At 39.6% G+C, this 12,264-nt stretch overlaps 1 protein-coding gene across 2 annotated transcripts in view; it reads left to right on the top strand.

Moving 5' to 3' along the window:
- The window catches only part of PREX1 (phosphatidylinositol-3,4,5-trisphosphate dependent Rac exchange factor 1), a 174,028-nt gene extending 162,615 nt beyond the window's left edge, over positions 1-11,413 (top strand). For both annotated transcript variants that reach the window (XM_086760400.1, XM_086760399.1), the window contains exons 34-40: positions 927-1,070; positions 1,715-1,829; positions 2,268-2,334; positions 3,137-3,324; positions 4,024-4,126; positions 4,683-4,750; positions 6,930-11,413. In XM_086760400.1, the coding sequence (XP_086616526.1) occupies positions 927-1,070; positions 1,715-1,829; positions 2,268-2,334; positions 3,137-3,324; positions 4,024-4,126; positions 4,683-4,750; positions 6,930-6,972 (728 nt within the window). In that variant the 3' untranslated portion in view covers positions 6,973-11,413. The remainder of the gene's footprint in view (positions 1-926; positions 1,071-1,714; positions 1,830-2,267; positions 2,335-3,136; positions 3,325-4,023; positions 4,127-4,682; positions 4,751-6,929) is intronic.
- The last annotated feature ends 851 nt before the right edge of the window (positions 11,414-12,264 follow it).

Below are 12,264 nucleotides of genomic sequence, written 5' to 3'. Positions count from 1 at the left end.
CAGCTTGTTGTGACGAACTTTTCTTGTGAGAGGAATGGCTGCAGATGCCAAGGTCAGTGAAGAAGGAGGGGGAGCAGTAATGCTGCTCCTGACGAAGATTCCCCTGCAGCCTGTGGTGATGACCATGGTGGAGCGGGTTGTCCCCCTGCAGCCCATGGAGGTCCACGGAGGAGCAGAGATCCCCCTGCAGCCCGGGGAGGACCCCGTACCGGGGCAGGTGGAGGCCTGTAGGAGGCTGTGGCCCGTGGAGGGCCCGCTGGGACAGCCGTTCTGGAGGGACTGCACCCCGTGGAAGAGATGACCCACGCCGGGGCAGTTTCATGAAGGACTGTGGCCCGTGGGAGGGACCCCACGCTGGAGCAGGGGAGGAATGTGAGGAGTTCTTCCCCTGATCATGAAGCAGCGGCGTGAAACAACGCGTGATGAACTGACTCCGACCCCCTTCCCTGCTGTGCCGCTCCGGGGTTGGGGGGGAGGTAGTAGAGATAATGTTAAGCTTGGGAAGAGGGAGGGGTGGGGGGAGGCTATCTTGTTCTCTGTCTCATTATCATGCTAGTTTTAGAAATAAATGAATAGTTTTCCCCAAGTGGAGTCTGTTTTGCCCGTGACGGTAACTTTAAGGATTTCTCCCCGTCCTGATCTCAAACCTCGAGCCGTTTTTCTTATATCATCTCCCCCTGTTCTCTCGGAGGGTGGGGGGAGTGAGAGAGAGACTGCGTAGTCTGATCCCGAGCGGGGCTGAACTACGACACTCCTGAAGTGTAATAAATACTTCAGAGCCTGCATTCTCTCAGTAAAGGCTCTCCCTTATTCTAATGGTGGGGATGTGAAATGTCATTAGATAATCTAACAAACTCAAAATAGCAGCGGTTTTGCATTTCTCTTGCTGTAGTAAAGCCGCAAGTGTTTTATCTTTATTTCTCCAGATACTTATGTCTTCTACCACATCGAAGGAAGTCGTCAGGCCTTGAAGGTTATCTTCTATCTTGACAGCTACTACTTCTCCAAACTGCCGTCTCGGTTTCAGAATGGGGGAAGCTTGAAACTGCACACGGTGCTCTTCACAAAAGGTGTCTATAAAAAGCTTTATTGAGAAAAATAAGCTAACTGATGATGTTGAAAGATTCAAAATAAAGAATGACCATGAAGCTCTTAACATAATGCAGCTGAGAACTACAGACATATTTAAGCAGATGTCTCTATTCTAGGAAGACCTGGGGAGTGCTGGATTTTAGAATAAGACACAGTCATGACACCAAGATATGCCTGTTTGGGGCTTTTTTATGCCTTCCTGTAAAGGCCACAGAAACGTTATATTGGACTACATGAACAATCTGATCTAGTGTGGTCTCAGGAGATGTTCCCAGGCTACAGAGAAGTGTTTTTAAAAGCATATACCATGACAGACTCATGTGGGCTGTAAGTTGATTTGATAAGCAAATGTTCACTCCAAAATGCAATACAGGAAATGTCCTTCAAGGGGATATCAGTGGGGAGTAATGGCTGTTAGAACTGCTTTCTGTGGAGCTGACCTTTGTGATATTACCACTATATTCCCATACTGGGAAACCCATTAAATTTATGCAGGAACAGAATCAGCCTTGACATGATCCAGTAGTCATTTGCTGAGAAGTGAGATGATACAGAGATAGATAACTAAATTAATAAAAAGAAAACTAATAACATAGGGTTAGTAAAATGTTTTCTTCTTCAGCTCTGGAGAGTATGGAGGGGCAGTCACAACCAGCTGGCTTATCTCTAGAGGAACTTCCACAGCAAATTAATTGTATTTCACTTGAAAAAGTGCAGCAATACTACCGCAAACTCAGGTATTTCATGCTTCTCCTTTGTCTTAAAAGAGCGCTTCTTGCTAAGAATCTTAAAATTTAATGAAGAAGAGATTCTATTTCTGATGGTTTCTTGTACAAATATGATTTTCTGAGACCTTCATTGAATGGGAAACCTGTTAATATTCTTCCCTGACTTAAGCTTGTCCTGAAGTAGTGCACTGTACAGGATGAAATTCCCATCTAATTTGACTTCAGACTTTTGTGCAGAGCTAAAATTACATTGAAAAGGGGATTTGGAATACTTTAGTATAGACTCCGTAAATTACTGCAATCAAAATGCTTCAATAAGAAAGCAGATCTTGAAGTACAAGATTTCTAGCGTAGCCTTCTCAGATGTTTTATACAAGACAGCATATACATATATGTGCTTGAAAAGAGACACACCAACTAACGTCATCCTTGCTGGCCTTTTTCCAGGACATTTTACCTAGAGAGATCCAACTTGCCCACTGATTCCAATACTACTGCAGTGAAGATTGACCAGGTATTGTTATTGTTTTATTTCTACAATAAATTCTCTCATAGAAATATAATGTCTACATCTTTAAAATCCCAATTGTGGGATATCCATGTGGCAGACGTGTACAAGCCCAAACAACATCACTTTAAAAATGTTTCCTACCCAAAATAAGTGATTGGAATTTCTCTGAAGCTTGGATACAGCTGTTTAAAAGAAAATACGCAGAACTAGGGTAGACACAAGCTCTTCACCTACGCACTAATAAACCCCTGCTCAACACGGTATCTGATGTTAGATGGAATGAATTAATTTTCCTCTCCCACAGATGCATGAAAATAAACAAACATTCAATTTCCAAATTATACTTTTTGTTCACAGTTATAGAAGAAAACAACAGGAAAATAGTACTTTCCCAGCATCTCATGTAAGAACAGTCTAACAGAGGCAGGTGATGAGGTGAATATATGTGTGTAAGGCAGCAAATGCTACTGCAGGAAGACACAGTCAGAGACTATCTGTGCAATTGTCAGAGACATTGTAAGCAATCCATGTTATTTGTGATAATTGCAAAAAATTGCCCCAAGTGTAAGTAATTGTTTATGTGGTGGGTTTGTTTTTTTGTTTTTTTTTTTTTTTTAACTTCCAGAGTTCATGTGTATTCTAAATAGTTGTTACTGTGTGGCAGTTACTCTTGTGTGGATTATTGTGCTTAGACACAGGATGAAGATTTGTAAATGTCTTTCTTTGTAATTGAAGGTGCAAGTATGCCACTGATGGTGTTTTTTTGTTTTGTTTTTTTTTTTTTTTTCTTAATTGCTTTTCATAGCTTATTCGCCCCATTAATGCAATGGATGAGCTTTGCAGGCTGATGAAGTCTTTCATTAATACAAAACCAACCCCATTGGGATATTCTAGCAGTAACGCCTCAGGGGCTGGCCTGCTCCCTGTGTCCTCTGAGCTCTGCTACCGCCTTGGAGCCTGTCAGATTACTATGTGCGGCACTGGGATGCAGAGGTGAGATTTAAGAAACCTGCATGTTACTGGGGTGATGAGACCTTTTGTCCCGTCTAGAGACTGGAGCAATATATTTGGTTGTGTTCAAAGCAATAGAAAGGTAGACTGAAAGGGAATATAATAAGGACCTAAATGTACTGCCACCTTTGTTTTAGCGTAGGTTGCGACTTCTAATACTTTTGTTAATAGTATTGACACACAAACCTTCTTGCGTTTCAGTGCATCAACCAATGCAACTGAGTGATCTCATTGTATGTAACTGCCAGTCAGTGTTTCAAGCACACACAGAAAATGTAGGAAAGGGCTCAAAAATAGTTTTAGAATGTTGGTGTGTGCAAACATTGATTCTGAACACATTACTGTTCTTCCAGTGTCTCAAAACTATTGAGTAAAGAAAAGATTGATTTGAGAGTAACTTTACATGAATCAGTGCAGAAGAGCAGTGAAACACAGCCTTAGGTATTGACTGTGGAGACTCAGACAGTTGTGGTATCTCGGTGTGACAAGCCTGGAAATGCAGGACTGAGGTCATTTTATAGTTTTGTAAGTTGAAAAACAACAAACCTAAAAAAAAAATACATAAAAGAACACTAGCTAACAGAAGCCGTACTTACTTAACAAGTAAATGCCCTGTAAATACCTATTCATAAGTTTTTAAATATGATCTGTGATTTTGTATCTTCTTCTTCCCATGTTCAGAAGTACACTGAGTGTGTCCCTGGAGCAAGCAGCCATACTGGCCCGAAGCCATGGACTTCTGCCCAAGTGCATCATGCAAGCTACAGACATCATGCGAAAGCAAGTAAGTGTTGGGATGCGTCTGCTACATGCCACCGTTTTCATTCCAGTAACATCATTGTACAAACACCAGTTCATTTTGATGCAGCACTGTACGTTGTGCACTACAAACCCATATAGCCAAACTTGTATTAACATCTCAAGAGCTACACATACATTTGACAGGAAGAAATTAACTTTTGCATGTACAGCTATTACAGCAATTAAACTATATGCCTCAGCGTACGTTAGTGAAAGTGTGTGCCTTGAGGGTTAGAAAGCAGAGAGGATCCAGTGTATTTAAGAAAATTTCTGTATATAAATAAACCCATGTCTCCATCACAGTGTTAAATAGTAGAAATTCCCTAGTGCTACACAGCAGTGCTTGTGAAGTGCTTTGGGACTAATTCCATCTTATAAGTAAACACAGATGACTAATGTATCCACCCAATGGATTCCAGATCTTCTGAAAGTAGTTAATGGCTTCTCAAATAGAAACCATACTCCCATTATAGTATTTTCCCCTAAGGATCAGATGCTTTATCGATACTGTCAGTACCATAAATTCTCTGTTTCCTTAGGGACCAAGGGTTGAAATCTCTGCCAAGAATCTGAAAGTGATGGACCAAATGCCACAGTGTGCACCTCGGTACGTTATTATCTCTTATGCATTTTATCTGAGTGCTGGTTTTACGTTTCTGTAACAATTGTGGAGTTCCTGCTATAACCAAAAATCTTCTCAGTAGCAACAGTGGAAAAAAAGAAAAAAACCAAACCTGTTCTTCTTTCTTGCTGTACTAAACAAAGTGTGCTGTAGATTGATCAGCTTTGCTGCTTACAATTTGCAGATCATTAACTCTGAGGATTTGTGCATGTTCTGATGAAAACATAACTGCTCAGAGAGAAGGGTCTTTTTTGGGCTGTTGCTGGGAGTTGACAAAGCCTAGTGGTTGACAGCCATTTGTGGAATGCTTAGAAAGAAAAATGCCTGAATGGTAACTCTGACTGTAGCCATGCAAAGATAATTCACACGTTAATATTATTGTGTGCTTAGAAAACTTGACTGTTTAGTTACAGCACAGCGGATTTAAGAGCAAATACTTCAGATCTATTACCAGCCAGTAATGCAGCTCTACGAAAGATCAGTTACCCAGGGTTTATATATACTTTTGTTTAGAAGACAACTTTGAAAAGTACTGTTCATTTGTGAATCCTAGTGCACCCAACAGGAGCTGGAGATGTTCATCTTCTCTCTTTACAGGATCAGAATACCTTTATTTTTAAGAACAGTATATCTTTCTGGTCGATATCCTCCAATTTCATATATCAGAGAGAAAAGAATGTTCTTTAATAAACTGTAACATAGCATTTTCCCACAGTGGTAGCAACAAATCATCATGATTCAGATGACATTATGTACAGCATCAGTCTGTACAAATATCAGAGAAGGTTCTGGTTCTGCTCTTGTTAATGGCATTTTTTACATGAAGGCAAAACAGTTCTGGCTTGCAGGAGTCGGCATCAGAATTGACCCAGTGAAGTCTGTGCCATACCAGGAACATATTGGTTCAGTGGCAAGAAGGCTTCCTTAAAACACTGCTGTCTTATTCACCCATCAGGACTTCTGAGTTACTCCAAACAAGCCCCACCTCTTCCCTCCCTTCATCTGCTCCTCAAAACATTTATAGGAAATTATTTTAAACCTGAGTTTAAAATGGGATGGTGCTTACTGTAACAGTCTGGGCTTGGTTTATTTTCTCAGAGACCTTAAGAAAAACAGTATTTCACATTTAGAACCTCATCCTTCTCTTGGACTGCAATTGCTATTTCAAAAAGGAACAAAACCATAGTCTGTGTTGGCTCCTGCACTGTGCCCAGTGCCATACAGCAGCGGTTTCGCAGCATGGTTATTTGGCCTTATTAATGGCTGTATGTTACTTACTTCAGTTCCATTTTTATGACCATAACAGCATGCTGTGTTCAAAAAAAGAAACAGCTTTACAAACAAATAATAAAATGAGGCATTTCTCTTCTTTCATATACACTCTAAATAACAGTGACAAATTCCAGGACTATTTACTTGGATTATTTCAGGACAATAAAGCTTAGATACATGTGTTCCTATGGGGTTCCATCATCATAATGTGAAATAAAACTGAGCCAAGTTAAAAGGAGATCTGGTGAATTAATGTTAATTCTCAGGGTTATATTTCCTAGCATGGAGGTTTGTCAAACTCTGTAGTAGCTGTCTTGAAAGGGAACTTAAAATTACTTCAGTTTATTGAAATGTAAAGTAGAAAGAGCCACCATAAACAGTCATACAGGAATGACAGTCAAGATGTGCTTAGGTCTCACTGGTCTCAATTTGTTAAATCTTGTGATTCAAAAAAAAATCTCTGAAAACGTGATTACTAATTTTAAAGTGTGTTCAACCACGTCAACAAGCAAATATGTTCTTTTATCTGTTTTGTACCCCAGTCGATATCGGGGTGGACTCTCTTGCTCAGGAAAAATGCTGGGTTTAAAACAAAAGAAATAGAAAAAGAGAAAAGGGAATGCTGAAGACCCAAATTGGGCCAACATTAAAAGAAAGTGATGGAAAGTCTGAAATAGTAATTAAATAATGATTGTAAATACTTTAGTTAATAAATCAGTAGTGGCACTTCTAAGTTTGCAATTATAACTGAAAATACTGGTATTCCCGATATCGGATTACCTCTAAAGCTTGCAGCATTATAAAGGAGAAGCTGACTCTTACATACTATGCCAGTAACTTTATGTTCTCATCCTTATGCTGTTTAATACTGTACTCTTCATCTGCCTTAAAGACTCTACAGGTTGTGCCAGCCACCTACAGATGGGGATTTATAAAAGCACTGTTACAGCAGCATTCAATGATGAGCAGCGCTGTCTGAGGACCCTGCGAACTGACACTGGTGGTGCTGAACCAAGAGAGGAAGAGATATTGCTCTGGTTTAGGAGGAGACAAACCCACTGGACCCAGGCACCAACGACCCGCCTTTGCACTCCTGCAGCACATGCAGGGATTTTTGTATTTCTTTGAAGAAATTCTTGAAACAAACACCACAGAACTAAGATGGATGTTACTGCCCCGTGCTAGATGCCTGGAAAAGTGACAATTATCTTTCAAGAAAGTGCAGTTTTACTGCTGACTTGTTTGTGCTGCCACCTAAAAGTTGTGGACTTCGAGCTACGGATTAGTTAAGAAAGTCCAGAGGGACGCATATCTCTCTCCCTGTACTGCGTCTGGCATCCGTTTAATTGCCAGCATGATTTTGGTCAGCGTCCTTGAGCAGTAGCTTCATAACACCACTTTCTCATGAACTGACCTGCACTTTGGAACAACAAATAGCACAATCTATGGTTTATTCAAACACGAACATACAGAATTTATTCTGGAATAATTTTCCACTTCAGCCCAGTGAGAACCAGTCTCTCTATGCTGCAGAGTATACATTCCATAATATTTCTTAACATTACTTCATTTTACTTACTGTAGCTTTCAGGTTTTTGATTAACTCTTTTTACTAATGCCCTATTATGTACTCTGGAAATACAGTACTATTTAAAAGGAGAGATTGAGTGAAGGATTTTAAAGGAAACTTTACAAAGGAAAAATACAGTCTTATAATCTGATTATTTGAACAGATGTAGTTTTTAAAACAGGTCAGAAGAACTATACTTATTTATGTGGAGTGGAATATGTTTCCGATCATGTTGTTATATATACAAGATTTAAATAAAAAAATATATTGTTTAAAATGGGACCAATATGCTGGCAATTACACAGCTACTCCCAGTTTACTGAAAAAAAAAAATCTACATTATTTAAAATCTTTCAGTATTTAAGTAGCCTTTAATACAGTTATTAAGATGTATTAGGGATGCTTGTAAGTTAAAAGAAAAAAGGAATCCTGTATATAATGTACTTTATTTTTTTCTTGTTTGAAAAATTATTCTCCGTTCTGTCAGTATTATCCTAAGCACAGTAATATTTTCCCAAATTACTGGCTGAAACTAATTGAAACATGTCAGCAGTCTCAGGACAGAAATAACGTTCTTTTGGAGTGAGTGCCTTAATACGACCACCTGGCCCTAAGGAGTTTCCCCTGTAGCAGGTCTCAGAAGGAGCGTCTGTAGGAAACTTACCCTTCCTCTGTTTCTCCACAGCCTCCTTTAAACCGTTCATAGTTAGGAGATCCAGAAGCGCTTTGCAGTGATGTATATTCTAGAAAATAAAGGTTTGGGGTTTTTATTTGTGATGGTTTTTTTTTAGGTGGCTTAATTTTATTTTGTTACTATCGAAACCAACTCAAAAACTAAAATTAGACTTTTTCCATATTAAGATTTCTTAAATTTTTTAATCTACACTTCAACATGAAATGGCTTATGACAAGTTTGGGGATGCATATTGTTCTGAACCTTGTTTCTTAATTTTTAAATTTTTTTTTCTTCACTCACAGACTGCAATAATTTTGGGGAAGGAACATGTTTTGGTTAGTCTTACTTTTAACTGTTTCCTCTGACCTACTGTAACCTGTTGCAGGGACCTAGGAGAACCCATCAATCGCCAGCTGTCAGGTACCAGGGTTTGTACCGCAGCCCGATGAGCAGAGCATTATTTCAATGCACTTTTGGTTAATTGTGGAAGAGTTATTTCTTGCCATTTGCTGTTTGAAGAAGAAATGGGCGTTTCTTTACTGAATCCTCAACTTAAAATATGCTTAGTGTTACATGAACTGTAGGAACACCCAAAAATAAAAAGAACACGTAGGCCAAGATCCTCGCTTTGTCTACATCAGCTCTGTGCAGCAGAACCGCAGCGATTTACCCTGCCCGGGGAGGATCCTGGCCCGCCTCACGCAGCCACTGTAAACAGGAAGGATGCACAGAGCAGTATCTAAGGGCATTTACACTGTGCACTGTTTTACATCGAAATGTATGTTATTCTCATTGAAAACGTGATAGAAGTTTTTATTATTAAAAGTTGGTTTATATTATAAGGAAAGAAGGTATGAGCTTATTTCTCTGCTATACCCTTTTAGTTCCTTAGCACTCTAAGTTCTGATATTTGTATGGAGCGATGAGGACTCAGAAGTTTAAGCTGCAAGGGAAAAGTTGGTTTTGATACCAGCTCAGACTGGCAGCGTAGAGCTAGACTCTTCCTGTTTGTGCAGTGTTGGCTGGCGATGTGGTTTCACTGCAGACTTCCTATGAAAGCAGAAAAGAAAAACTGTTTTGATGCTGTAAAATCACGAGGTTTTAATCCAGTGCTGGAAGAAACAGGTTCAAATGGAAAATAAGAGGGCAATGCACAAGCCAGGCTGCAAGTAAGGAGAGTAGATTAGGTCTGCAGAATTTCCATGGCTAAAAGCAAAGTGAGAATTGGGCCTGCCACAACTGAGCAAGTGCAGATCTGGAGCATCTGATACACCACAAGTGTGGAAAATGTGGAAAACAGTCGAGATGGAGAAAATGGAAACTAGCATCATGATGATGAGGTGTGTAAGCAGCTGGCTAAAGGAAAGAAGGCAACACTGAAAAGAAAGTGGGCGTTGGGTGGCAGCTGGAGGTGGAATTTCTTATGTATCAGTCTTGTAACTGAATTGGCTTTGCGTTTTCTTCAGTCACTGAAGCACAGATACTACAAGGCTAGGGTTGATGGTAAGTTGGGAAGCACTAATCTAGAGAAGGATCAGAGTACAGATACAAAAAAAACCAACCTGGAAGCCTTTGAACACTGAAGGGGATTAAATGATTTGAATGAAATTTTACAGTACAAATATTAGCTCATGCACTTTAGGAGTAAACAAACTATTTTGCTATATTCCTTGTTAAGTGATAATAAAAGGGTTGGTTATAGAGTGTGTCACAAGATGACTCAGATGTAACTTGATAGAATCATAAAAGCTCAGCCTGCGCTAGGAGACAAATCTCCGGTTGGGATGAAGAAGTATTGAAGCCACTGTGCAGAGGCCAAGTAATGCAGTGAAATGGCAGTAGCGAGATGTTGAGGAAAGATACTAACATGGTATCAATAAAGTGGATGCAATTCTGCAAGATAAGACCAGGAGAGCTTGATTTATTTATCCTAAGACACAAGTATAACTGGTGTCTTTGTAAAAAGATAATGAGAAAGTAAGGACAGCTCAATCTAAACATGAATACAGGCACAAGGAGAAAAAGGAGTACAAGCAATCAGAGATAGATATTGGCTGAAAATTATTCTAAACCCTAGAAACTTTTTTCCCAATCAAGCTTTTCCCAGTCCAACCCACTTCAGCTGCAGAAGCTGCGTTTGGCTCTGACAGGAGCTGGGCAGTGTGAGCAGCCCCTGCTTTGTCCATGCATTTGCGAAGGAGTGAACTGTTTTTCAAATGCAGGCATTGCCTATCTGGTACCATTAGACATTTTCCTATTCCAGTATTCATTTGCAGACTAAACTACTGGGATTTTTTAGATGAGAAACCATTGATTCAGGCAAATATACATCTCATTTCCATTTAGAATAAAAAAAAAAAAAACATTGAAAAGAAAAATCCACCTGGACACAGGCAAATTCTTTTTCCTCTGTCATATATCCTTATCAGCAAGTAGTGCTTATTTGAGGAACATTCTGAGCACTAAATGTTTCATGGTTCTAAAGTGATTTGAAGATACAAAACACTAAGCCCCAACAATCAGAATTTCAATGTAAAAGTAATTCAAAACACTCCTACTTCCACAGCAGCATAAACAGTATTTCATCTGTCATAGCACTTGGCATTACGAATGTCTGACACAGCTTCTCAGCACCTGGTCACTGTTCATCGGTAAAAGGGCAAAAAACCCCTCACCCAGCAACAGCTCATGAAACCAGCTTATTCACACAGCACACAGATTTACTAATGAGATATCACTGATTATTCAAATTACCCCGTACAATTTGATTCTAAAACTAGCATTTGCCTAGCACTAGAGTGTTCAAATACAAAGTCTGAATGTGCCGTTCAGAGAAGTCTGCAGCAGCAGTTTACCTGAACAGGGAAGAAAAGCCTTCAAACAGCAAAAGGTATTTTTCCCACTTTTTAGAATGAGAGTCCTGGCTTTGATTAGCACCGAGAAACCATTGTCCTGCTGTTGGGTTCTGATCCTTCTGTTCCTTCGTATGCAAAAATCCTGTTTTGTGTTAAATAATGTAGTCCAATCACAGTTTTGATGGTACTGGTGCAGCATCCCTACACTACATCACTAAAGGAGACTGTTTAATATAAACTGAAAGAATTCTATTAAAGACATGAATTTCTGAGTGCTTAGTCTCACCATGCCCATCTTCCTTTGCTATACCGAGCAATTCACTTGTCCTCCCCTGCTGCAGTTTGGGGAGGGAACTGTACCAGTCACTGGTATTGGGAAGATTCAAAGGAGAAAAATTGTAAGCTGCTTTGAAAACTAACAGTGCTTTACATATATAATATAGTTCTAAAGACCTGAAAAACAGGAAACTAGATGGGAAAATGGATAAACATTGCAAAGACATATAAAAAAAAATCTCCTGTAAATATATTAATTGGTATAAGGCAAGACATCACAGTATATTTTTTATGTACTCGCCCTGCCCCACTTCAGGCTTCAGAAGGACTATGCACTAATACCATCAAGGAACCTAACTTAACAGATCTGGTTTTGTTAGGGAAAAAAGAGTAAACTCATTTAGGTGTGAAGTTTCTCCTGGCTCCCTTCAGCAGCTCCTACTCCTTAAGGATATCAGAATTCAGAACATAAATAAATGTTAGGTGAATATTTAAAAAATATTGTCTTGGTAAGAAGATATTAAATTCAATTTCAGAGTAGCACTTTTTCGTTTGTAAAATAATTGATAATTCTTTTATTACCTGGTTTGGCATAAGGAAAATACTGTGTATTTAAGGCCCTTCTGTCAGCATACACACCTTGAGAGTCAGGCTCTGACGCGCTGTTGCGATCGCGTGTACCAGAAGAAAGGTTTGTGGGTACCTGGACCCCAGTCAGCTGAATGGGTTATGCCTCTGTATCCTGAAGGCTGTGCTGGCTTCAGCGCAGGGTTAAAGACAAAGGACCTGACTGCAGTAGAACAACGGGCTTGCTGCTTGTAGTTAACCTTTCACAGCTGTGTCTAGATGA

This window comes from Chlamydotis macqueenii, chromosome 16, assembly GCF_036417535.1.
Source record: "Chlamydotis macqueenii isolate bChlMac1 chromosome 16, bChlMac1.mat, whole genome shotgun sequence".
NCBI lineage: Eukaryota > Metazoa > Chordata > Aves > Otidiformes > Otididae > Chlamydotis > Chlamydotis macqueenii.
The sequence above is the reverse complement of the archived record's forward strand: the minus strand, read 5'-3'. Positions and strand labels throughout refer to the sequence as shown.